The sequence below is a fragment of the Apium graveolens genome, chromosome 1 (assembly GCF_009905375.1).
Source record: "Apium graveolens cultivar Ventura chromosome 1, ASM990537v1, whole genome shotgun sequence".
NCBI classification, from domain to species: Eukaryota; Viridiplantae; Streptophyta; class Magnoliopsida; order Apiales; family Apiaceae; genus Apium; species Apium graveolens.
Window position 1 is genome coordinate 197,280,903 of NC_133647.1, and position 27,785 is coordinate 197,308,687.

At 39.5% G+C, this 27,785-nt stretch overlaps 3 protein-coding genes across 9 annotated transcripts; 2 read left to right on the plus strand and 1 right to left on the minus strand.

Moving 5' to 3' along the window:
- Positions 1-13,579: 13,579 nt before the first annotated feature.
- Positions 13,580-18,008, plus strand: LOC141677240 (uncharacterized). Its single transcript, XM_074483070.1, has 6 exons — positions 13,580-15,120; positions 15,869-16,125; positions 16,685-16,817; positions 17,037-17,167; positions 17,299-17,422; positions 17,544-18,008. Exons 1-6 carry the CDS (start codon positions 13,827-13,829, stop codon positions 17,897-17,899), a joined length of 2,295 nt encoding a protein of 764 aa, XP_074339171.1. The 5' UTR covers positions 13,580-13,826; the 3' UTR covers positions 17,900-18,008.
- Positions 18,009-18,158: 150 nt separating this feature from the next.
- LOC141677205 (uncharacterized) lies at positions 18,159-24,753 on the plus strand. 7 transcript variants are annotated; one of them, XM_074483046.1, is made up of 9 exons: positions 18,159-18,418; positions 18,585-18,697; positions 19,640-20,828; positions 21,191-21,555; positions 21,670-21,805; positions 21,888-22,030; positions 22,125-22,248; positions 22,575-24,363; positions 24,481-24,750. In XM_074483046.1, the coding sequence occupies exons 2-8, from the start codon at positions 18,695-18,697 to the stop codon at positions 22,880-22,882; spliced, it is 2,268 nt and encodes a 755-aa protein (XP_074339147.1). In that variant the 5' UTR covers positions 18,159-18,418; positions 18,585-18,694; the 3' UTR covers positions 22,883-24,363; positions 24,481-24,750. The 7 variants fall into 7 exon arrangements, with proteins under 7 accessions (XP_074339147.1, XP_074339161.1, XP_074339134.1 ...); XM_074483040.1 differs by lacking the exons at positions 18,159-18,418; positions 18,585-18,697 and having other exon boundaries at positions 18,791-20,123; positions 20,199-20,828; positions 24,481-24,751; XM_074483023.1 differs by lacking the exons at positions 18,159-18,418; positions 18,585-18,697 and having other exon boundaries at positions 18,792-20,828; positions 22,575-23,204; positions 24,205-24,363; positions 24,481-24,738.
- Positions 24,754-26,026: 1,273 nt separating this feature from the next.
- Positions 26,027-26,994, minus strand: LOC141715094 (uncharacterized). Its single transcript, XM_074518579.1, has 3 exons — positions 26,873-26,994; positions 26,691-26,789; positions 26,027-26,606 (listed from the first exon to the last, which is right to left on the minus strand). Exons 1-3 carry the CDS (start codon positions 26,992-26,994, stop codon positions 26,027-26,029), a joined length of 801 nt encoding a protein of 266 aa, XP_074374680.1.
- Between the last annotated feature and the right edge of the window lie 791 nt (positions 26,995-27,785).

A 27,785-nucleotide genomic window follows, 5' to 3' on the forward strand; every position in this document is an offset into this window, starting at 1 on the left:
AAAATAAATTAAATTTAATGCTTAAAAAAACTCAATACACGTAACTTGGGAGATCTGATGTGTATTCCATATTTTCATTGGCTGCTGTGTTATTGAAGGACCGGCAGGGGACCGCGGAGGAAGAGTAAATAAGTTAGCAGGAGCCATCTCAATGGAGCGAAAATTCAATATAAGTCGATATGATCCGACACTATTTTAGTGAATGTGAATTGACTTATTAAAAATCCGATCTAGTTAATGATTTGATAATAAAAAATCGAGTACAAATAAAGCGGATATGAATTTAAGCCAATCTAATCCAGTAATAATCCGATCCGGTTTATGTTATGGATTAAAACTAATATATATAATTGCTGTATTTAATACTAAGGAACGTGAGCTTCGAGGCTCGATTTGACTGCTCTTGTGTTTCGTGACTCAATCCGCCTTAACAAGATGCCTACGTACCTTGCTGATTGCCAAGGATCAAGTCAAAAAACGTAGTTCTGATTGGTGGGGGTGAGACCCCTTATATAGATGTGGGAGTCCTTGAATTGGACTTGGTATAGGAGACTTGGTGGATAAGCCTCTGAATTAGGATAGACTTAGGAGTCCTAGGAAGTAGGAAGCTGATTCCTTATCCTTTTAGGTCCCCTTGAGGCTAATCTTTAAGGACTTATATCCTCATCGGGACTCTTTTCAACATCTGATTTCTCCCTTATTAATTAATTACGAAATTAATTAATAATCAGGGCTTTTTGGGCCTTTTTTTTATTCCACCAGGCCTGATCTGGTCCGTCAGGCTTAACCTTTCTGGTCTGAATATTATACATCTTATTATTGGGTCCAGCAGCCCATTATTAATAAAATCAGGATTTATTTATCCCTATCATTTGCCCCCCAACTTTTGGGAAACATTGATTAGGTTTCACAGAAGTTAAGTCTATTCATTCCCTTACAGGGTTTCGTTCTTGCGTAAAGTGTGGAGCGACCTACACGTTTACAACGAGTTTTTCCTTTTATTCAGGAATTATTTTGATTTCCAGGAATTTTTCCCTTATTTCCGGGATTTTTTCCCTAATTTCTGAATTTTTCCCTAATTTTTCTGGGATTTTTCCTCATTTTCTGGAATTTTCCCTAATTTTTCTGGGATTTTTCCTTATTTTCTGGAATTTTCCCTAATTTTTCTGGGATTTTTCCTTATTTTCTGGAATTTTCCCTAATTTTTCTGGGATTTTTCCTTATTTTCTGGAATTTTCCCTAATTTTTCTGGGATTTTTCCTTATTTTCTGGAATTTTCAAATTTCCAGCCCTTTTTTCGACCAGGATCCTAGTCGAAATTTCGACCTGGATCCTAGTCGAAAATAGGGGTCAGCCTTATCATCCTGGTCGAAGGATTTCGACTAGGATCCACGACCTGGACTTCGACCAGGATCCTAGTCGAAATTTCGACCTGGATCTAGGTCGTCAATTCCCCACTTTTAGTTTCTGATTTTGAGCCCTTCGACTAGGATTTCGACCAGGATCCTAGTCGAAATTTCGACCTGGATCCTGGTCGAAAATTCTTTGGTTTTCTTGATTCCTGGTCGAAGAATTTCGACTAGGATTCACGACCTGGATTTCGATCAGGATCCTAGTCGAAATTCGACCTGGATTTTTAATCCTTATTTCTGTAAAATGCTTGTCTAATTCGACCTCATTCCTAGTCGAAGTTTCGACCTCAATTCAGTTCTATTTTTTCCGCTTTTTTCGTGAATCTAGTCGAAAAATTTCGAGCAGGGATCACGACCTGGATTTCGACCTGAATCCTGGTCTTTTTTCTCCGTTATTTTCGGGTGTCTGCTCGAAAGTTTTTGAGCAGGATTCACGACCTGGATTTCGACCTGAATCCTGGTCTTTTTTCTCCGTTATTTTCGGGTGTCTGCTCGAAAGTTTTTTGAGCAGGATTCACGACCTGGATTTCGACCTGAATTCTGGTCTTACATCTTTTTATTTGGGCCTTACATTTTTTAAGGCTAAAACTGAATTTTCCAAATCCTAATTGGATTTGGGCCTGGATTTCTCTATTGGGCTTTATCAAATATTACTGGGCCTCTTTATTGGGCTTTATCAAATATTACTGGGCCTCTTTACTGGGCTTTATCACAACCTGTTTAGAATGCCCTAGAATTCCTAGGAATATTCTAGAAGATGCTTTTTCCTGGGCTTTTTCTCATGGGCCTTTGTTCTTAATGGGCTTTTTGTCCCTTCAACTTCTTTTTCCTCCTATATAAAGGAATGAGGAAAGGTCACTACTCCTCACTTCCTCATTTCTTTGTTTTCTTCTTCATTCTCCTGCTAAGATTCTCAGAGCAATAACAGCAAGTCGGAGCTCAGAGCCTTTCTCAGGAGTGCTTTTTCAGGTAAGATTTCTCCCTTTGTTTTTTGTTTTTTGTTCATTTTTCCATTGTGTGCCATTTTAAGACAGCCTATTTACGTGCCTCATACCTTTTTTCAGATGGCTGACAAAAGAATGACTCGTTTGGCCAAGATGAACGTGGCTAGAAAGTCCAATAATTTTCCTATTCGATCGAGATATACTTCCTTAATCGACATGATCAACACTCGAGGGGACGAGTATCCGTCTGATGCGCATCTGGACGCACACGATCATATCAGCGCCTTACGGGATCCCAAGGAGCTGGAAAAGTTGAGCGGCTGCTTCAGAATCAAAGAACCTTTTAAGCTGGTTCTTGCAGGTCCGGCCGACAGGGCCTGTCAGTGGAAGAAGGACGCGCTATGCGTCTATAGGGATACTCTAAGGGCAGGTATTAGACTCCCTTTTCATCCATTCATTCCTTTACTTTTGGCTGATGTAGGCATCAGCCCTTGCCAGCTTCCCCCCAATTCCTGGAGGTTGATCCTATGCTATCTGTCGCAATGCGCCAAGCACAGCATCCCCACATCTGTTGCTGTTTTCAGGAAGATTTTCCAGTTCAAGAACAGCCCCGATAAAAGTCCGGGTTGGGTTTCTATCAACCAACGCCCCACTATCCCCCATATTGTGAATGGAAAATCCATCCCTGACAACAATTTGGGGTGGAAGAAGGATTTTTTGTTTATAGTTTGGGAGGGTGGAGACTGGGGTTCCCTATTTCGATCTTCTTTTGGGATTGCCGTGGATGGGAGCCCAAATGACATAGCTTTGTCTGAGGAGGAGGCTAGAGGTTTCAACCTCCTGACGCAAGACAACGGCACCTCCCATTCTTGGGATCTTATCCGGGAGACTGTCCTGGTAGAACGCGGCCTCTCGCCCGTTCATAAGAAAAGTAAGTTCCTACCTTCATCTACTTTATTTCCTGCATTTTTATTCCGTTAGTTTTCAACTGACTTTGCTTGCCGCAGTGGCTGAGAAGATTGAGGAGGCTACGAAGCCAAAGGACCTGGAAACGACCAGGATGAAGAGGGCTGGGAAGATTTTCAAAGATCCTAGGCTTGGTGATCGCTTCCCTGAGTTCCTCCTTCAGGCTATGGAGCCAAATGAGGAAGGTCCCAGCCAGGTTTTGCGCACCAAGCAGAGGCCAGGGGCCTATTTTCAACCTGCCTGGGGGATCCGGGGCAAGGACTCAATATTGGGCAGCACAGCCCTGTCCAAGGAATGGTCCAAACATTCCATCTCTCCGGTGGACTATCAAGACTTTGTCCTCCAACAGGACTTAGAGGGGAACGAGCTTTTTGGAGCCCAAGCCCTGGCGACAGTACGCACTTTACTTATGCCTTTTACACTTTTCTTTTCATGCTTCTTTTCTAAAGTTTTGATATTTCTCTTGCAGGCTAACGCCCATTTTCAAGGGGCAATTCACCAAGCTAAGGCTTGGAAGGTTGGCCTGGAAGATGCCAACAAGAAGTTGGAGGAGGCCAACCAAAAAATTGAGGCCCTTGAAGCTCAATTGGCTTCTTCCACTTCTGATCTGGAGACGGCCCGGGCTGAAAACGTAATCTTGAAGGCGCAGAAGGACAAAGCCTTTGACGGCTGGATGGATACCCAAGAATTCAAAGACCTGATGGTGGAGCATGATGCCCTTCTTCACCCAGTTAGCTACAAAGAGGGCTGGGACGCTGCTGTGGAGGCCATCCAGGATGATTTTCCAGAGGTCCTCGAGCAGTCCTCCTTTCCTTGCCCTGTGCGAGTTCCAGAGCTTGGAGGTGTTACTGAGAAGCTTGCTGATATGATCAAGGATGGAGAGGAGGAAGATTCTTCCGAAGAGGAGCTTGAGCCTGTCGCTAAGAAGGCCAGGGTGGAAGAGCCTCTAAGAGCAGCGCCTCAGCAGCCAGCATCTCCCGCAGAGGGAACCTCAACAGGGACTTCGGAGGGGACGACCGAGACGTCCAAAGGAACGACTGAGACATCCGAGGAGACTTCGGATAGTGGTTCCGAGGAATCTCAGTCTTCCAAGGCCTAAGTTTTTTTTTGTATATCTTCTTTTTGAACTTCATTCATATCAGAACTTGTTACCCTCCGGGGTTATATTTCATATGTTGCTTTTCTTGTCTCTTTCTATTTTAACTTCACAATTTTGAACTTTAAACATCCTTAGATTGAAATAATTTCAAACTCTTTAATATGAAGTCTGGTTTTCCAAAACCTTACACAGCATGGGTTCGACCCTAATCAACAATAACTAGACAATGTAAATTCTACTGGAATATAAAATCCTACGCAAGCAAAGCTTCAAGGTGCTTTTAAACCTACTTGTCACAATGACAAGTGAGAATCGTACTTCGCCTATCTTATACGTAGTAAACCTTCAAGTTTTGTGCGTGCCAGGTCCTCGGGACTTCCAAACCATCCATAGTTTCCAGCTTGTAGGTTCCTCTACCCTGAACGCTCTTGACTCTGTACGGCCCTTCCCAATTCGGGGCAAGCTTTCCTTTCTGTCCGACACCAGAAGCCTCTATTTTTCTCAAGACTAGATCACCTTGTTTAAAAACCTCTCTTTAACCCTTAGGTTGTAGTAGAATGAAGCTTTTTTCTGATATTCTACTATCTTTGCATGTGCTTTATCTCGCACTTCATCGATTAAATCCAGGGCTAACCTCTGCCCTTCCTCATTTTCTTCCTCATCGAAAGCCTGAATCCTTGGAGAGGAATGTGATATCTCTACTGGAACTACTGCTTCTGCCCCATATGCCAACATGAATGGAGTTGCTCCTGTCGTGACTCTACAAGTAGTCCTGTAGGCCCATAATATTGGAAGTATTTCATCCACCCAATTATTTCTTGACTTCTCGATCCTCTTCTTTAGTCCATCCAGGATTATCCGATTTGCTACCTCTGCTTGCCCACTGGCTTGCGGGTGAGCCACAGAGGTGAATCGTAGCTCAATTTCATTTTCTTCACAATACTTCTTGAATTCCTCATTGTTGAATTGTGTTCCATTGTCAGTGACGAGGATACGGGGAATTCCATATCGGCACATAATGTTTTCCCACAGTAATTGTGCAACCTGCTTAGTTGTGATCTTGGCCAAGGGTTTGGCTTCGATCCACTTGGTGAAATAATCAATGGCTACAATCAGAAATTTCCTTTGTGTTGTGGCCATGGGAAAAGGCCCCAAAATATCCATTCCCCACATAGCAAAAAGAATCGGTGAGTTGATAGAGGTCAGCATCTCGGGGGGTTGTCTAACAACAGGTGCATGCTTCTGACAGCGGTCACATTTCTTCACGTATTCTTTGGCATCAGCCATCATTTCTGGCCAATAAAAACCTAAACGAGTTATCTTATGAGCCAAGGCCCTGCCCCCCAAGTGTTGTCCACAAATACCTTCATGCACTTCTTCAAGAGCCAAGCGTGCCTCATCGGGCCTGAGACACCTCAAGTAGGGAACCACGAAAGATCTTTTGTAAAGAATCTCATCTATCAAAGAGTACCTTAGTGCCCGAACAGTTAACTTCCGTGCTTCAGTTGCATCGCTTGGCAACCAACCGGTCTGAATGTGAGCCTTGATGGGATCAATCCATGACGTCCCCAGGCCTATGGGAGCCACTAGCTTAACATCTATGCTTCGTGTCTTCAAAACACGGAAGTACACACTTCCTGAACTTTCTTCAATCTCAGATGAAGCAAACTTTGATAGCGCATCTGCTTTAGCATTTTCTTCCCTTGGAATGTGTTCAACATGGCATTCATTAAATTGGGTCATCACAGCCCTTACTAGGCGAACATACTTTGCCATCGTATCATCCCTTGCTTCAAATTCTCCCTTTACCTGGGATATGATCAACTTCGAGTCTCCACGGACCTTTAAGTTTTTGACTCTAAGTGTCCCAGCTAGACCAAGGCCAGCAATCAGGGCTTCATACTCTGCCTCATTGTTTGTGGTTGGGAAGTCTAGCTTCATGGCATACTCAATTAAGAATCCATCAGGGCTTTGCAAAACCAACCCTGCTCCACTGGAATTTGTTTTTGATGCTCCATCAAAATAGAGAACCCAATATTCTTTCTCCTTGTCCCCATTGTCGACTCCCTTGTCTTGAGGTGTGGTATCTTCCTGCCCCCCGACTTCTTGGTTGGGTATGGTACATTCCACCACGAAGTCAGCTAGTGCCTGGGCTTTTATGGCCATACGTGGCTTATACTTGAGATCGAACTCTCCCAACTCTATTGCCCACTTAATCAGTCTCCCACTTGCCTTGGGACTGTGAATGATATTTCTCAGTGGCTGATTTGTTAGCACTTCAATTTGGTGAGCTTGAAAATAAGGACGCAGCTTTCTTGAAGCCATCACCAAGGCTAAAGCGAATTTCTCAATGGCTGAATAATTCAACTCAGCACCATGCAAAATTTTGCTGACATAGTATACGGGTTTCTGGACTTTCAGTTCCTCCTTAACCAACACCGCGCTCAAGGCGCTTTCTGAAACAGCCAAGTACAAGAATAAAACTTCACCCAAAACTGGCTTGGCCAACAACGGGGCCTGGCCCATATACTTCTTTAACTCTTCAAATGCCTTCTGATTTTCCTCACTCCATACAAAGTTTTTAATGTTCTTTAATGACTTGAAGAATGACAAACACTTGTCTCCTGACTTGGAGATGAATCGCCCTAGCGCAGCAACCCTTCCTGTGAGTTTCTGAACATCCTTGACAGTTTTTGGGGGTTCCATGTCCAGGATTGCCTTTATTTTATCGGGGTTAGCCTCAATTCCCCTCTTTGAGACCATCAATCCCAAGAATTTTCCAGATCCTACTCCGAAGGCACACTTCGTGGGATTCAACATCATCTTGTGGTACCTCAGGACCTCAAAAGCTTCCCTCAAATGGGTTATATGATCAATCTTTACTAGACTCTTGACTAGCATGTCATCAACATAGACTTCCATAGTCTTCCCAATAAGATCCTTAAAAATTTTATTCACCAACCTTTGATAGGTGGCTCCTGCATTCTTGAGACCAAACGCCATAACAAGATAACAATAAACACCAAAGTCAGTGATAAATGATACCTTTGGAATGTCATCCTTATGCATTTTGATCTGGTTGTATCCGCTAAATCCATCCATGAAACTCAGCATCTCATGTCCAGCGGTGGCATCAATCAAAGTATCAATTCTAGGCAGCGGAAAACAGTCTTTGGGGCATGCATCATTCAGATCGGTGAAGTCTATACACATCCTCCACTTTCCATTAGCCTTCTTCACCATTACAGGGTTTGCTAACCACTCCGGAAATTGAATCTCCTCAATGAAACCAGCCTCTAAGAGCTTTTCCACTTCCTGCTTTATAGCCTCTTGTCTTTCCGGGGCAAAATTTCTTTTCTTTTGTTTCACTGTCTTCCGGCTTGGATCCACGTTTAACTTGTGGGTAATTAACCCCGGGTCTATGCCTGGCATATCAGCTGCTGACCATGCAAATACATCACTATTTTCTTGCAAAAATTTCACTAACTTCCCTCTAAGGGGCTCCTCTAATGTAGCTCCAATGAAAGTCATCCTCTCAGGATTCTTGGGATCTAAAGGAACCGAAACCAATTCTTCTGCTGGCCTTCCTCTATTCTCATCATTTTCTCGAACATCCATATCTTCAATAGGAAGAACCTGCCCCCCGACTCCATCTGCCCTCAAAGAGGCCACATAACAGCTTCTAGCCATTTTTTGATCTCCCCTCTCTTCTCCAATCCCGTTTCGGGTGGGAAACTTCATGACTGAATGGTAGGAAGAGGGGACTGCCTTGAAGGCATGTATCCCTGTTCTCCCCATGATAGCATTATAAGTTGAACTAGCCTTTACCACCACAAAATCCAGCATCTGCGTTGCTTGCCTTGGCTCCGTACCTATGGTGGTTGGTAATTTAATTATCCCTTCCACAGGACATTCTACTCCAGCAAATCCATATATCGGCATGTCGGTTGGTGTCAACTGGGAGTCGTTATACCCCATCTTTAGAAAGGTGTCGTGGAGCAAGATATCCACAGAAGCACCATTATCCACAAGGACCCTCTTAACCGGGCTATTTCCTATTATCGGCGTTATGACCAGCGGGTCGTCATGGGGAAACTTCACACCCTCTAGGTCGGAATCATCAAAAGCCAATGTTACTTCTGTCCTGGCCCTCTTCGGGGCTTCTCCAACAATATGCATAACCTCTCTAGTATATGCCTTTCTGGAATTTTTGGACAATCCAGCAGCAGTTGGACCTCCAAAGATCGTGTTTATCACAGGCCCTCGAGGTCTCGGCCCTCCATAAATGGTGTTTATAACTGGTCCTCTAGGTTGGGGATTCCGCCCCTGATCATCTTGGTCCCTCCTACGATCTTCAAAGTTCTTCCTTCCATTATTGTTTCTGTCTCCTCCATCTCCAGTATACTTGTTCAGCCTTCCTTTTCGAATCAAAAACTCAATTTCATCTTTCAACTGCCTACACTCATCGGTGTCATGACCAACATCTTTGTGAAACCTGCAATACTTGCCCTTATCTAGCTTGGCGGGATCAGCCTTCAAGGGCTTAGGCCAGCGAATATCTCTGTCTTTCTCAATCTCCATCAAAATCTGACTTCTGGGGGCATTCAGCTTAGCGTATTCAGTGAACTTTTGCCCAGGTCCTCCCTTCTTGGGGGTTGAATCAGGGTTTTGTTCAGTTCTAGGATACTTATCCTTAGCGATGTACTCCAAATCAGTTTTTCGTTTCTTGCCTCCAGTGGGCTCATTACTTACTACGGTCTTCCTCATACTCTCTTCAACCTTGATATACTTCCCTGCCCTCTCTTGGAGCTGCAACATGCTCTCAGGGGGTCGTTTGGCCAAAGACATCTTGAAAAACTCATCCCTAGTTCCTTGTTGCAGCGCTATCATGGCTACCTTATCATCAAGGTCTGGGACTTTTAAAGCCTCCTTTGTAAAACGATTTAGGTAATCTCTTAAGGATTCTTTAGCTCCCTGCACAAGACTCATAAGAGATGCTGAACTTTTCTCATGGACTCTTCCACTGATGAATTGCTTAATAAAAGCCTGACTTAATTCTCTGAATGATCCAATAGAATTTGGGGGTAGGCGACTGTACCATCTTTGAGCCATACCCGACAGGGTTTGAGGGAAGGCCCGACATTTTATAGCATCATTCACGGGTTGCAGCAGCAGTGCATTAGAGAATGTCCTAACATGATTAGCGGGGTCTCCCGTGCCATCATAGGCTTTGATAGTGGGCATTTTAAATTTTCTTGAGATATGGGCATTCATTATCTCTTCTGTGAAGGGTGGAGTTGGATCATCAGGATCCCCAAGGGGAAGGAGATTGCTTGGATCAGTTCTTGGGACAGCAGCCCTTCTTCTTACCGGACCATCCAGGTCTATGATAGGAGGAGGATTTCTCCCCCTAGGAGGTATGTGGGGTCTGGTGGCTTGGTAAGCCTCCAAATCACGCCTCAGCCTTTGGATTTCAGCCTCATGAGCCCTGATCTTTTCCTGCACTTCTTGGGGATTCGCCCCTGGGGTGCTTTGGGGGCGTTGCCTTCCATCGGCCATTGGCTCTTTTCCAGGACGCCTCCTTCTCGGGGCCACTTCATCATCCGAAGATTCGGAGTCTCTCTCAGTGTATGGACCAGAAAATTCCCGATCCTCAGGGATAGGATCCAAACCTCGTATATAGGGGGGCGACCGCCCTCGTGCTTCGCTTCGCCCAGCATATCCACTTCCTCCAACCTCAGGGTGAAGGGGCATCCCATAAGGGGGGTTAGTAGTAACAATAGTTGAGTATTCATACCCGACGGGTCGAGAATTCACAGGTATATGTATTTGTTGAACTTGAGGATTCGTACCTTGAACAGTCGGGGGAGTTGTCCCTTGTGGCTGAGGATGAGTTGCCCCTGTCTGGGCTTCCCCCTGAGTAGATGCATAAGTTGAATGGGGAGGAACCTCCACGGTTGATGAAATCACCTGGGTTGTCCCTGATGGTGTTCCCTCCTCTAGAGTGCTGGTTGTTCTCCGTGTTTTCGCCATGGTTGTTGTTGCGTATTTCCCACAGACGGCGCCAAATGTTATGGATTAAAACTAATATATATAATTGCTGTATTTAATACTAAGGAACGTGAGCTTCGAGGCTCGATTTGACTGCTCTTGTGTTTCGTGACTCAATCCGCCTTAACAAGATGCCTACGTACCTTGCTGATTGCCAAGGATCAAGTCAAAAAACGTAGTTCTGATTGGTGGGGGTGAGACCCCTTATATAGATGTGGGAGTCCTTGAATTGGACTTGGTATAGGAGACTTGGTGGATAAGCCTCTGAATTAGGATAGACTTAGGAGTCCTAGGAAGTAGGAAGCTGATTCCTTATCCTTTTAGGTCCCCTTGAGGCTAATCTTTAAGGACTTATATCCTCATCGGGACTCTTTTCAACATCTGATTTCTCCCTTATTAATTAATTACGAAATTAATTAATAATCAGGGCTTTTTGGGCCTTTTTTTTATTCCACCAGGCCTGATCTGGTCCGTCAGGCTTAACCTTTCTGGTCTGAATATTATACATCTTATTATTGGGTCCAGCAGCCCATTATTAATAAAATCAGGATTTATTTATCCCTATCAGTTTATATTTGATTTATTTATATTTATATATAATATTATATATTATATAATAAAATATTTTTTTACTGTTTCTAATTTTAAAAGTTTTGTCCTCGAATTAAGGCTCTGTACTTTATTCGGTCCGGTCTCTGAAATATAATTAATTTCTATAATCCTAATTCTTTTATCTTTTATGGCCGTATATCCTCAATATCAATTCATACATTACTTCCATTTTGATACGTCAATTTTTTTTCATTGCTAGAATCAAATACTCTATAATTCAATGATATGTTTATTTAAAATAATGAATTTCAGTTTATGATTTATCTCTAAACTTCATTTTATTCTATTTGTAATATTTTTTGAAATTATCAATTTTAAATAACTTTTGTAATAAGTTAAGTTAAAAAGTATATAAATAAATGGAGCGGATATTCGATTCAAAATTCGTGATCCGAACGGATTTGAATATAAGTCGTCTATAAATAATTCGGGATCGATGAAAGAATAAATAAATATAAATATGAATTTAGGTCGACATGATTCAAACCCGATCCATTGACGGACCTGGGCCTAGTTAGCGGGATTGGCACAACACTACATGGGACAGGATATAATTGATTGATCCACGAGTTAAGGAGGAGACATGATGTCCTGATTCCTTATAGAGGCGAGGCTTTGGTGAAACATGCAACCCAATGTAGTCCCGGGTTATTCCAAGTGCATGCTCGGATTTTAGCAAGGGGTTCGTGGCTTTGAGATTTTGTGATAGCCCTCCCCAGAATTAGTCGAGGTGCGTAAATTGACGGGACATGCTCACTATGACTGAGGTCGTAGTTGGTCTCGAGTCTGCCTCGATGGTAGTTGACATTAGCCCTTCACTTTTATCATTTTAAAACCATTTAATTACTGCTCCTTTGCAGTAGCCTATTTGATCCTTCGAATATTACATGCATTGTTTTTGTATTTCATGGTAAATAAAAACATGAAGACCTTGTTCAACAACCAATCAACCTACGCTTAATAGTATAATAACCTTTATGCATTTATTTGACTTTAATCACACTAGTGTTAGAAGATTGTATAGCTGTTGTTATTCTGGATGTACTCTTGATGCAATGACACAAAATTGGACATTTTTATTTGGATTTACAAACATCATTGTTAATGGAGCAATTGTTCTCATTACCATCTTGAATATCGTGGTTTTTATGTTCCGACAACTTCAAGAAGAAGCAGAAGTCTCGGAGCAAAAAAACTACCTTTCACCATTGTCTATTGGACAATTCTGTTATCGCTTCTCTTTTTACGAGATGAAGCAAGCAACATCTAACTTCCATGACAAATTAGTAATTGGAAGGTGGTTTTTTGGAAGTGATTCCATAGAGGTGTTGGTAGGAGTTGCAATCCAGTGTATAGATATTAGACCAAAACACCGTCCCACTATGGCTGAGGTCGTGGTGTCTCGAGTCTGCCTTGGCCTTGCAAACAAAGAGCACAGAATATTGTTTACCAGAGATAATACCTAGTCATGATGACCAAGAAGAGAAAGAGAGATCAGATTTTGAAGTGGAATGTGAAATTTACGAAACTGGGAAGGATGATATTGCCAACATTAGGCACCAGGAAAAGCAACCTTCTGCTATGAAGAGGTTTGTTACTTTTCTGTCAGTAACAGCTCAGACCATATCAGGTAAAGTTAAAAGTATAAGTTCATCTTACGTTTTGTTCTTTTGCTAAATATGACAGGAACAGATTTAGAATTGTGCTATAGGAACATATTGATTGATTCTGTATGTAGAACCGATGATGGTTAAAATTAACTGTCAACCAGTGTTCCCTCTAAGAATACAATATTGTCTTACAATTTTCTATTACTAACAGAATTACAACGCAAAGCTCTCTTGGTTTGGGTTGGCTAAGGACGGACTAGAACATGGACTCACATGGCTACATTTGTTCAGGGAACACCGGGTTATCTAGATCCGGAATATTTCCATACAGGTTACTATTTCATACTGCATTTATGTTATTATTTTCTTTCTTCAAATTGATCACACTTTCTGTGGCGGATTATTGCAATTATCTCGAGTCAAGCAGGGGTAGAAAGATGTCACAGCAAACACTCCCTGATTTCTATATTATTTGTATATGCATAATTGGTTCCCATTCTCATTTGGTAGCTTTCCTAATCCCTAATCTCTTGTCATGAAGTAGGTCGGTTAACGATGAAAAGTGATGTTTATGGCTTTGGAGTTGTCCTCCTCGAAGGACAAAACGTAATATTCAGAAACCATCTAGCACAATATGATGTCCTACTTTAATAATCTTATTATGTGAGCGACTAGTAGTCAGGGACCATGTACTATAAGAATCGTATTATGTCTTAGACTTGTAGTCAATTACAGATTTATGGTCTACAGCTAGTTTATATTGACTGTAAATGAAAAAAAAATGATGTTTAAAGTAATTAATCTGTCAGCATTTTTAGAATCGTCACATTTGACTTGTCTCAAATTTGAAAAGTTTAAAGTAGCCATCAGGTGCACCCTACTTCAGTTGCTAGGTCTGAGTTCTATACTTATTGATGGAGGCATTGTTGACTTAGGGAGCCAGTCAACTACAGGTTGATATTATAAAGAGTTGTGACCCTTTATTAATTTCCTTGAAATGAATCTTGTACCTTGTTCATCATTATATGTACTTATTCTAGTTGGATCTAAAGTTGAGTTGTAAGCTGTAAGAACAAAAATATATGTACATCTAGTGTCTTGCTGTGCTTATTCTGGCTGCACCTGTGGTACAATGACACAAAACTCGGAATTTCTATTTGGATATACGAACATCATTGTAAATGCTGTGATTCTTTTCACTGTTATCTTGAATTTCGTGGTTCATAAGTTCCGACAACTCCAAGAAGCAGAAGTTACAGAACAAAGAAATCAACTCTTATCATTGTCTACACGAGAATTGTGTTACCGTTTCTCACTTGATCAGATGAAGCGAGCGACAAATGACTTTGATGATGCATTATTTATTGGAAAAGGAGGGTTTGGGAATGTTTACAAAGGTACTTTTGAGGTTGGACCAACTGAAGTTGCCATTAAACGGCTTCACTCTGTGTCGAATCAAGGATCATTAGAATTCCGGACAGAGATTGAGATGCTGTCAAGACTTCGGCACAGCCATCTAGTGTCTTTAATTGGTTATTGCGATGAGGGTTATGAGATGATATTGGTCTATGAGTTGATGCCTGGAGGCACACTTGCTGATCATCTGTATAAAAGGGCTAGACAAGGTGATAAGTCTGTGCTAACTCTGTCGTGGGTTCAACGCCTCAAGATTTGCATTGGAGCAGCACGCGGGCTGGATTACCTTCATACTGGCACAGGAATTCAGAACAGAATAATACACCGTGATGTGAAGACCACGAACATTCTTCTGGATAACAATTTAGCAGCCAAGATTTCAGACTTTGGATTATCTAAAATAAGTCCAGCAAATCAGGCAACTACATTTGTAAGCACTCAAGTCAAAGGTACATTTGGTTACTTGGATCCATATTATTTCTCAACTCGTAGATTGACCAGGAAATCCGATGTGTATTCCTTTGGTGTGGTTTTATTTGAGGTCTTGTGTGGTAGACCGGCAGTGGACAAAACACAGAACGGAGAGCAAATGGGGTTAGCTGGATGGGCCCAACACTGCTTTAGAGAGGGACATTTGGTTGATATTCTTGATCCCAAAATTAAGGCAGAGGTGTTTCATGATTGCTTAGAAACATTTGTTAAAATTGCAATCCAATGTTTACATATTGGACCAAAACACCGTCCCAATATGGCTGAGGTTGTCGTAGCACTTGAGTCTGCCTTGGCGTTGCAAGAAAAGAGCACTGAGTATATCTTGCCTGGGGTACTCACTAGCGATGACAACCAAGACGATGTAGATTTTTCAAAACTTGAGGTGGAGAATACAGATTCTGAAAAGGGGATGCTAGTTGTTTCTGAAGGTAGCCTCGAGGAAAAGCAATCTTCTACTAGAATGCCTTTTACAAAAAGATTTAGTGTTTTTCTTGCACTCACAGCTCGGGCATTGTCAGGTAAACTTAAATATAACTTCATACATCAATAAGTTGGTACTTGGCATAATAAAACTTGAGATTTGAGATTGGAATAGATTTAGAAATTGACTTTTAATAGTTAATGAAATGAGAAGTTGAACTTCAGACAACAATCTTGATCACTTCTCTGATTCTGAATTGACATATAGCACATATTTTATATTCTGGAAAACTGAAAGATTTCTATTAGATTAATTTCTACAGACTCGTAGGCTAACTGTAAGAATCCCGGTTTTGTTAATCGGTCTCCCATGCCATCTGTAAGTTGAAGTCCTGAATGTTTCATGCATCATGAAATATTACAGTAATGTTCAGCCAAGAATTTTAATGGGTTAGGAGTCGGGTGATTTCATATTTGGGTGATACGTTCCTTCACTTGAGCGTCGACATTGGACTTGAAAATTATTGGTAAATATGAGCAGAGTACCAGAAAATCGTGGTTGCCCGTGTTCGTTTTGAAATCTGTTAGAATACCAGTAGTTCGAGGTTCAGACAGTCAAATAATAGAAGCTCTTCTTCATGTTAGGTGACCAACTGACCTTGTGCATTAGGAGAACTAAATTAATGTAAATCACATATTCTTGTCAATATGTGCTAGACATGAATTTTTTTCACTTGATGAGAACTCTTGGTAATTATGACTTGATTCTCCTCCTGGTTGTAATTTCAATTATGTTTCTGGCAGTGTATAAGTATATGTTTTACGATTTTTTTTTCTTTTATTCAGTCAATACAGATGCAAAGACATCAAAAAATGTCACTGGTTCAACGCAGCTAACTGCAAATTTGAAAGAGTTCAATTTAATTGATCTGGAAAGAGCTACAAGTAATTTCGAAGAGGTATTAGGCCAAGGATCGTCTGGAAAGGTGTTTAAAGGTTGGGTCCATGAGAAAACATATGCACCCTCTACTCCTTATATTGGATTACCCATTGCCGTTAAGAGATTCATTCCAGAGCGCGCGCAAGGACATGCAGAATGGCAGGTAATTTGACTTCCATATTCCCCTGTTTTCAGTATTGTTTAACATCACTATTTTCCACCGGAATAAAAATAGGCTCAGTTGAAAAATTAGGGTTCCTTAAAAGTAACTTTTATCTGTAGCAGGCCAGTAATATTGTTGTAATGAAGCCCAGAACTGGCTACTGGGAATTCTACCATACTGCAATGCAGTTATGATTTTTGAGCATCCATAATGTCTTTTATCTGCTGTGAGTTGATTAAGTTGTTGATTTATTATTTGTTTTATTAAGGTCCTTTATTCTATAGTCTCTCTATATTCTATAACAAGTATTGTATTCCAGTTTATTTGTGCCACAGTCGTGAAACTCTAGCATTCTGTATTCCAAAGTCTATGAAGAAGCGATATACACATGTCATGCCCAAGAACTATAAAAAAGAAGTTGCAGATGAAATGCAACGACAATAGTTCTGACACTAATTTAATAATCATCATGGTTATGTCATATGTGTGAAATCTATAATGTCTCCTGAACTGCGTTATGTACTTTTATTAATAGTAAGGTATCTTATTCTGGGTGCAGATGGAGGTAGACCTCTCGAGAGAATGTAGTCATCCCAATATGGTTAAGCTATTAGGTTATTGCTCAGAAGGCCAGGAACATTTCCTTGTTTATGAGTACATGCAGAATAGAAACTTGGATACCCATATCTTCAGTAAGTGAGAAACTGAGCCAAAAGTTGCCATAGTAATTAATTTCATATTTTTATGATGAATCTCCTAATTGCTGTAGGAAAGTTCTGAGAAGGGATTTGTATATGTGTTGTGGTATATTAGATCCTGATAATTTTAATTGTTTTATTTTTTCTCACAATAAGATGTGTTTAAAAGGGTTATGCATGAATATTATTAACGGTATTGCTGAGAAATTGCAGAATCATCACTGTGCTGGGAAGATCGGCTAAAAATATTGATAGGAGCAGCTCGATGTCTAGCATTCTTCCACACAGAAAAACCGACAGTCATCTGTCGTGATTTGAAGACATCTCGTATCTTACTTGATGGGGTATTGAGCATTGTTGCCAATTAGTAGTTGTACATCTTGAGGCCACTCACTTCCAGAATTAAATTTCATAGATCTAAATATAGTTGAGTAACAATTAGCTGAATATATGTTTCCAAACTTGAACTTTACAGAATTTTTGTGCAAAACTTTCACCCCGTGGATTGACAAGATTATCAGTATCCAGTAAAGACACAGATGTGACTACGCGTAGTGCTGAAACACTTTGTTATGCAGCTCCCGAATATGTAAAGTCTGGTAAGTTCCCTTATCCAGTAGCGGCTGGTAATCTTCTCACTTTGTCTGAAACACTTTGTTATGCAGCTCCCGAATATGTCGTCAGTAGACTGACAACATTAAGACATCAATCAATTTGCAGGTGTTATTAGTGTAGAGACAGACGTTTATGCTTTTGGCGTGGTTTTGCTGGAAATATTGACAGGTATACAGGCGAATGAAATGCTACACTTCACAGGCTCCATAACAGATTATAATGACAAAGAGAAGCGTCTGGTACATTATGCAACTTCTCTTGATACTTATCTAGATCCATGGTTGGAATATAGTTTCCCAGGAGGTGCTCGCAGTCAACTGTTTCCTTTCATTGCTTCGCTTATTACTAAATGTGTAGATAGCAGTCCTGGTGAGCGGCCTTCAATGTTACAAGTTGTGGAAAGCTTGGAACTTATCGCTGTTTATTGTGCACCAAACTTAAAAATCTCGTCACATGAGTGATTTTGTCTGTCATATATATGTTCAACTGATTATTATATATGTTCATTTGGTTATGCAAGTGTAACAGGAACAGAATTTTCCATATATACATGCTAAAAATTTAGCTTCACTTGCGAGCTAAGCATTGGACGTAGTAAAATTTTAAGCTTTTACCATCCAAGTGCTTCCGAGTTTTTAAGAAACAAAGAAGGAAAGCAGGGGAGAGATGAAAGTAGAGGGAAGTAGAAGAAGTGGAGTAAAAGGAACTTAATTAGCATTGTTAAAGAGTATAAGATCATGTCAGAGCTCGGTTTAGGGAGGGACTCGGGTTCGACTCCTCCTACCCTAGCGAAAAAGTATCGTACAATTGAGGGGGAGTGTTAAAGAGTATAAGATCCCGAACCTTAAGGTTTTAGTATAAGATCATGTTCGGGCCTTAACAATTGGAATCTAGTCTGGCCTCATATGATCCACTACTGCTGCTCTCAGCTTCAATGATCATTACTCATTAACATAAGGGCTGGTTAAAATTAACATGAGGTACGAACAATTGAATGCATAATCGGATTCATAAGAATTGAGTTAAATTCATTTTCTTCATTTACTTGCATAGATGCACTATGCAAATCCCATCCAGTGCAATGCATTTAGCTCCTCCATATTAAAGTGTTTTAAAAGCATACTTATACAAGATTTTTGTTTGCAGTTGCCTGAATTGTAACAAGATGAAAAGCATGTATTTGCTGAATCTTCACTGCTGTATTGCCTCTCAACATCCAAATAGGGAACTTCAGCATTGGTGCTTGGGACGATTCTATGGTACCGTTTGTTTTGTCTACATGATTGGTATTTACCACTCAGTGGTAGTTATTTATTAGTTTTATGTTGCAAATTGCTTACTGTGATGAGAACTTATTACTAGGAACAGATTCAACTCTGATACAAATAACTAATTGAAGAATAACTGGAAATTTATGTTGACTTCATGATATAAACAAGAATACCTATGCCCTACTTGAGGAGAATTATTGTGTTTGTACATGATTCAACAAGGTGATTTTTGTAACCTGCCATGGGTCGTCACAATTGACTTGTCTCGCAAAACAAACATAGCCTTGCATTATTAGAAGGGTTTGGTTATAGTTGAGTTTCCTTCCACTGATTGTAAGGAGATTCAACACCACAAGTTCATCTTCCAGAGATTAAGGCTCATCTGTCGTTTTCAGGAAATAAATCCAAAAGTTTTTATTAGCTGAATAAAAATTTAATCATCTGTTCCTGCATCTTGTTACCATATATTTTTTGGTGTTGATTTTTTCTGTATTGGCTAAATTATAGTTGTCCTATCCCAAAAAAAATATCTTCTGAATTCCATTCAAGTATAATCTAGTAATGAATTGTCATTGCCTTTTCACTTTCATTAGACTAGTCAAATGATAATAGCTTTTTGGCAAAATTAGTTCTTGTCTGACAGTAATTTCGATATCAGTCTGCAAATTTATTGAAAATCATTAGTATAATTGATTACTAGTTTTATATCGACCAAAATATCGGGCATGAGTAATAATCATTGGAGGTGTTAGTTCTGTAGCCACAGCAGAATGATGAAGCAAAAGTTGTAGAAATCTCAAGTACATCTAGTGTCAAGCTGCTGTTATTCTTGCAATGACACAAAACTGGTCCTTTTTATGTGGATATACAAATATAATTGTAAATGGAGTGATTATTGTCATGACAATCTTGAATTGTGTGGTTTATAAGGTCAGACAACTTCAAGAAGCAGAATTTGTGGAGCAAAACAACCGGCTCTTATCATTGTCTATACGAGGATTGTGTTTTCGCTTCTCACTTGATCAGATGCAGCAAGCAACATCTAATTTCCATGAAGAATTAGTGATTGGAAAAGGCGGGTTTGGGAAGGTTTACAAAGGTACTTTTGAACCTGGACCAACTGTAATTGCCATAAAACGGTTACATTCCATGTCCAGTCAAGGATCAACAGAATTCCGGACAGAGATTGAAATGCTTTCTAAACTTCGACATAGCCATCTAGTGTCTTTGATCGGTTATTGTGATGAAGGTTATGAAATGATTCTCGTTTATGAATTTATGCCAGGTGGCACGTTAGCTGAGCATCTTCATAAGAGGGCTAGAAAAGGTAACACTTCTTCACCACCTCTTTCATGGGTTCAACGCCTCCAGATATGCATTGGAGCTGCTCGAGGACTGGATTACCTTCATACTGGTACTGGCAATCAGCACAGAATTATACACCGTGATGTAAAGACCACTAACATTTTACTGGATGAAAATTATGCAGCTAAAATTTCAGATTTCGGATTGTCTAAAGTAAGTCCAGCAAATCAGGCAAATACATTTGTAAGTACTAATGTCAAAGGGACCTTTGGTTATTTGGATCCTTATTATTTCACAACTCGTAGACTGACAAGGAAATCCGATGTGTATTCCTTTGGTGTGGTGTTATTAGAGGTCTTGTGTGGAAGACCGGCAGTGGAAAGTAGTCTGGAAGAAGAGCAAATGGGGTTAGCTGGATGGGCACAATACTGCTTAAAGGAGGGAATCTTGGGCCAGATTATTGATCCCGGGATAAATGATGAGGCCTTTCATGATTCCTTAGAGGTGTTTGTAAAAATTGCATTCCAATGTTTGCATAGTAGACCTAGAGACCGTCCCACAATGGGTGAAGTTGTGGTTTGTCTTGAGTCTGCCTTGGCAGTGCAAGAACAGTACACAGCTTCTACTTTAGCAGAAGACTCGATTGTCAATCACGGCCATGAAATTAATGATTATTCATTTAATGAGGTATATAATGCTGTACACAACCAAGAAACTAGAAAACATGGAGCTGTTGCTGATCGTGGGTATCGAGCTGAAAAGTTTCCAAGAACAACAAGGAAACAAAAATATGTGAAGCCTGCTAATATCACTGGTTTGTCTCATTAGCCTGTGAAGTCATTTTTCAATTCTGGATCCTAAAAATTTTAACCACGAGGATTTATATGTTTTTACCATGAAACTTAGATAATTTAGATCTTTATCGTAAAACAAGAAGCTGGTGTAGTCATCTGCTGTTTGATTGCCATGGATATTTTTCAAAAACCAAAGTCATGTGTGAGTGTAACAGATTTAAAATGACAATCTTACTCCTTTAACATAAGTAGTTCTAGCATGATGAATTTGTGCAAAGCATTTATTTTCTCTCTGGTCAGTAATTTGTGCTCTTAAATTTTATATAATGTTTCTAGCCTTACTACATAATTTAGATTTTAAGAGTTTGTTTCCCTCTTTCAGTTAATAGAAATGCAAAAACGACCAGAGGCGATAATGGTGTACTTAATAGTGATCAAAGTTCTGCAAAATACCAACAATTAACAGAAAATCCACCGGTGATATCAACAGATAGGAACCGGGAAGAAATTATGCCGTCATTAGAGTTGAAGAGTTTTGCATTCAATGATCTTAGTGTAGCTACCAGGAAGTTTCACCCTAAATTTATGTTAGGGCAAGGTAGTTTTGGTTGTCTGTTCAAGGGTTGGGTTGACGAGAACACATTTGCTGCAGCAAAATGGGGAAGCTTCATTCGCAACTCCAGGAACCTGGTTATCGCTGTTGAGAGAATAAATCAAGGAGTCCAAGGTTACGAGAAGTGCCTGCATGTATTAACCTTACAAAATCTGCAGTGTTTTTTTGCTGTTACTTTGAGTTTTATGTTTTACTTTTTTCGTTCAAATCTCAGGCTGCTGAACTCTTTGCCACCTCTTTGACTTCAGGCAGAAATTAATTTTCTGGGGAGACTTTGTCATCCTTATCTTATAAAATTGATCGGGTACTGCTTAGAAGAGGAGCACCGGCTTCTAGTATATGAGTTTATGCCTCAGGGCAGCTTGGAAAAGCATCTATTTGGGAGTGAGTTTCTCAATTTATATTAAAATTAAATTTGTGTTAATTTACTGTTTTTTGATGTAGCTACTCGATTTAATTGAAACAGAGGATTCTTACTTCCAACCGCTCTCATGGAATCTTCGTATCAGTATTGCTCTTGGTGCAGCCAAGGGGCTTGCATTTCTTCACAGTCCAGAAGTCAATGTGATTCATCGTGATTTTAGAACATCCACTATATTACTTGATTCTGTATGTGGAACAAATTGATCGTTTAACCTTATTATAAATTATTGCTCCCAATATATTGGTTTAGCCTTGTCAATTCTCTATTACTGATTGACAGAAGTACAATGCAAAGCTCTCCAATTTCGGGTTGGCAAAAGAAGGACCAGAGCAAGGAAGAACCCATGTTTCTACAAGAGTTATGGGAACATCCGGTTATCTAGCTCCAGAATATGCTGCTACAGGTTATTATTCCACAAAATCGATTGTCAAAAGGTTTCAAAATGATGCATTTGTTGTTATTTCCCTTTTAAATTTATTAAACTTCCTGTGTGGACTCAATAGCTGCACATACCTGATCTCCCTTAAAAATCAGAGGACAGCAGATAGCAATTATCATAAATCATAAACTTATAGAGGCCAGAGGGTGCTTCTTTGTGTCAATATGGGTGAGAAACCATATTACGATGCAAAGGAAAATACAGTTTATCTCCGGTCAAGGAAGGTTTGGAACGAGGAGGTGCATCCACATCTATTCTTCTAATCCCGTGCCAATCTCCTTTTTATGTAGGTCATCTTACAAAGAAAAGTGATGTCTACAGCTTTGGTGTTGTTCTCCTAGAAATATTGACGGGACGAAGACTGACTGACGAGATTCTTGCAACAAGGGCATGGGCTAAGTGTTACCTTACCAGCAAGCATGGGGTTTTGTATGTCATGGATGTTCACATCCAAGGTCAATATACTGTCAAAGCAGCACTAAGAGCTGCTTCACTCGCACTTAAATGCCTTTCTGTAGATTCTAAATCAAGACCTGATGCAAGCCAGGTAGTAGAAGTATTGGAGCATCTTCAGAACTCAAAAAAATATCAGAAGTGAAGCCTTCCAGAGGTCCTGAAGCATTGAGGCATGTGAATTTTTATGTTCTAAGTTATGGCTATGGCCTCACAGCCTTTGCAAAGATCGTCAGGGTTCCTGGCGCTAAGGCTTTCAGAACATCCAGATGCCTTGCTTTTTTCAGAAAGGGCGCATGGCCTCCATGGTAACATTTCTATCTAAACGATGATTAGTGGACAATTAGGCATAACGAGAATACAAACTAGCCAGGGGAAGAGCTTTTTTGCTATGGTTTAATCTGTTCGAGTGTATGCAGCTTGTGTATCTGAATCAGAATTTCTGGTCTTCTCCTTCGGGGTCCTAGGTAGGGAGCCGCATATATAGTGTTCTTTTCCATGTCATTGTTAAATTATTAATCATCGGCATTTGAATTGTGCATGTGAACAGCTATTTGTCTGATTGAAAAAGTGCTAAATTTTGAAATTTAATTGTTCTTCCACTTCGAAAAAACCTATGAAATATTCTATTCTCATAGCTTTCTCCTGTTTTCCCATTCTTATGTTAGCTGATCACAGGTTCCGAAGTTTAGGCATATAATTGTAATTAATTGGATTTGGATTATATAATACTCGATCCCAAACCGACCCGTTGCCATCCCTGTGTATTAGGTAGTGCATCCTTTTATTTCATTCTATTATTTTTCACTTTTAGGTTGGCTTCCAACTTGGGATCCCCTTTAATGGAAACTTTAAGTTTCTCATATTTCTAGTAGAATTTTTCAAATTTTCTTGCCCCTCCAACAGGATACTATATATATTTTCCAGCCAAAAGTTGCAGACATTTCAATCTTCACCTGGAAGAAACATCTTAATGATTCAAGAACTCTATACGGAAGTAAAAATTCACGACTTATAAGAACATATCTATCATTAGCAAATTATGAAGGATATCCATGTCCTCGCCTTGTAAATATTGATAGAAAGGTTCAGGTTCCACTTAGAACCGCTTAAATTTAGAACTCTTAGAACTAATATCTGTTCTTCTAATTGAACCTAGCCCTGGATAGATATGTGTATAGTGAAAATGTATCATCATGCAGTAGCAGTACATGATTGATCATGTGTTAGATTAAAATCGAGAAAATTTGCTTAACAAATGAAACAATGAATTAGGCTGGCATTGATCTACATGATCTGCACTGCTTAAGCATATATAATGTATACTGCACACCTTGTATATAATTTGTATTCAACTTCTTATATGATTAAAAGAAAAGTTGAAGTTGTTGTAAGCGAAAGCATGTGACTGGCCTGTTGAGTTATCATCAGAATGCTTCTGAAACTCGGTGTTTGATGGTCTAGTAGTGAACCTTCCTTGCTTGTTCTTTCTTCTTGGTTGAGCGGAACGAGGAATAAATACTCCAGTTCCTTTGCATTGCTCTCTCTTACAACTTTGCTCGTAGAACATTTGTGATTGTGTCGGAGGCCTTGGATGAATCACGCGAGAAAATGGCTAGAAAAAAGGTATTAAATCAAAATGTTGTAGTTTACCAAGTAATGCATTAAGTGAAAATGCAGGAAAAAAAAATACATAAATGATTACATATCTGCTTATGTTGAATTGTTCTGTTTATTCGATAGAAAGATGCCAGGAAGAACCTGAAGAGAAGCAGAAGGATGTCGATAGCGTGAGACCGGAAATCCAATATCATCCTCATCCTCCATTATAAGAAGAGAAATCTGCTTGTTTAGCTCTGCAAAGAAAATTATCATCTTGGTCTATAACTTCCATAGAAACAGAGCTTTCACTGAAATAAAAGGTAGATATTTTGTAATTATTTTGCCTCTGAGGTTCTTTACTTTCTTTTCTGTTGGTTAGAACTGATATGGAGTTTATATAGGTATAAATAAGGAACTACTCCTTCCCTCCCCGTAGGTTCTTTAATAATGTTACATGATACGGAGTTTAAAAAAAAATGAAAGAAGGTAAAGAAAAGTTAAGAAAATGAGTTTAAGCCGGTGGAACCTTTTTATTAGCTAGTAAGGAGAAATATACTGTATTATTTAAGGAGACAGTTAAAAACGAATAGAACACTCCGAAAGGGAAAATGTTAAAAAAATTATCGAGACGGAAGATGGCTATATAATTATGAGGGAGTTGATGTACATGTGGGGTGGTAGGGTCAAGTTGCCAATCTGTTTAACAAAGTCCCTACAGAGATTTGAGGATTCATGTTAAGATTTTATCCAAATTCGAGAAATGGGGAAGGAAACAAACATCCCATATCTGATCCAAAAATAAGATAGATAGATTCATCATATCTTCAACACTGATTTGAAATTTGCATGTAGGACTGTAACACTTGCCTGCATAACACTCCACACAACTTAGAGGGGAAGCCCGAGATAAAAGATCGTATTCAGTGCACAAAACGTAACATTTTGACCTGAACACTTAATCTTACCAAAGGAGATAAACAAGTATAGCTTCATTCATAGCCTTCATAACGGTTGGGTCAAAAGTTAGTCAATATTATAAAGACACACTGTCTTTGTAGGACCATTTGAACTTAGAAGATGACTTTAGGAAACGTTGTGACTTGTGATTCATTTCTACATCAAGAACTTGACTATAATCTTAAAACATAAGGATTTTGCTAACTTTTACATAGTTTTTGGTACATAGTTACTTAACATCAACTTTGAGTAGACTTTTTTAAAGAAAAAACTCCATCTATTTTCAAAAAATCAAAGTTTGAAAGCATGGACCAATGATTGTTAATGAAGTACTCCATTAGATGTAGTTGGTCATTAGAGTGTGAAATTTAAGTTGCGAGTGTGAACCACAATATGCGATTAATACATACAAAATTATGCGAATAACAGAAAAACAATAAAAAGGATATTAACGAGAAGTTCTCGAGTCCAGTCATTTAACTGTCTTATTAAAGCTATTACGGCCCTCGCCGTATGTGCGGGTCTCCCGGAATAAAACGAGAAAACGGCGAAATTACAAGAACAACACCTTTGGCGAACTTGAACGAAACAAGAAACTATCACCGGAACAGAGAGAGGATAGGGTTTGTAATTTTAGGAGGCGGTTGTGTATATCGAAGGAATCATAATAACCCTAAACCTGATACGATAATATAACGTGTGCGCTATTTGCGTAATTAGATAAAACGCGTTAATCAAATCCGTATTGATAGAAGAATGCACAACGGATATCAATTTCCATTTCACAAGTCTCGCATTGATAGAAGAATCCATTTGTGGATAAGTTGCATGCTCTGCATTCGACAAAACTATAGAATGTCTTCGTCTTATAGAGATGGAGTGGATGTTGGGGGTGAAATGGGGATGCTCCTGAAGGCAACTCTCGTGGCAACCTAGTGGCGCAGAAGGAGTGGAGAAAGAAACTGCATTCAGTACAAGCATAGTAAGATGGATTGGAAGCAGTAATGGGAAGAATGCAGCCATCGCATCTGAACACTTTTCTGTTGTCATCGTTGTGGTCATCATCGTTGTCACTAAAGGTAAACTCGAGCTGTTCTAATGGATGGTTTTTGTGACTCCAATGTTCTTCAATTACGCGGACTTCTAATGGTAGTGTTGATCGAGTAATACTACCTCCAAGTTCACCTTGAAAATGACCTTGCAACTTGCCAGACTGAGTTACAATAAAGTCAAATATCAATTCCTCGCGAGGTAGAGGAAATTGTACCAAATCAGGTTCATTATCTGTGCCATCTGCCTCAATCTCATTTCTGAATATCACAAAAATAAAAATTAGTTAAGAGGTTAGAAACTCAGGATGACAAACAAACTAAAATTTAACAAAGAGTACTCACACGGTAGATGATTCGTCAGGCAATGCAGCACATCCCATATGCACAAAATATGTGCATAAATGACAATAATACAGCCACTTTGTTGCAGAAATACGTTTGCTGCAGATAGCGCAATGTCGATTGAAATAGAGATGCATGTCAGGAATGGAGTAGACAAGATTGAGAGAGTGATGGTGATAAACAGGGCAGGCCTCTGCATCAATGTTAGTGTGTGCTCCAGGTGACCTGGATGAGAAAGCTCTCTTTCTACAAAAGCACACTCCAAGCACACATCAAATTTACAATCGTAACATGCATAAGCCATCGAGAAGACACGACAACCACAAACATGACAACCATAACCACGTCGTGGTAGGAGAATTAGAGGGTGTCTCTTATGCTTATCAGTTATATAAGTGTTTGGATAATTTAACTTATAAGTCAGAATTTTTTTTATTTAAATGAATTAAAATAAATAATTTTTAAATATAATTATCTTAATTTATATAATTTAAGTCCCAACTGCCCAAAATACCCTGATGCGCGCGCACGGCCCAAAATACCGACAGATTGCGCATAATAGCAGTGCGTATACAACCTTCAGTTTTTGTGTAAAGAATACGCATGTGTGCTATGCGTATTCAGTTTTTGAAAAACAAGGAATACGCATGTCTGACATGCGTATTCCCTAAAAAACAAAAAACTTAATACGCATGTCAAACATGCGTATCCTTTATTAATTTTTAAAAAAACGAAATTCGCATGTTGGACATGCGTATTCAACAGGTAATTTGGGCATTCTGTCCCGCCAAATGGTATTTTGGGCACAAAGCCCCCAAATGGTGGGTATTTTGGTTTTTCACTCATCCAAATTTTGATCCAAATTTACATATTATAATAGGCAAATAACATATTAAACTCTTTATTCTTAAATTTTATATTTAAACATGAATAACTATTTATATTATATCTAACAAATTAATTAAATAAAGAATAATTTCTTTTACTACACTTAAAAAAATATTAAAATTATAAATTAAATTAGCTAAAAATATATTAATTTCATTAATTAACATCTAAAATATCATTAACATTCATTAATTAATCACATATCAA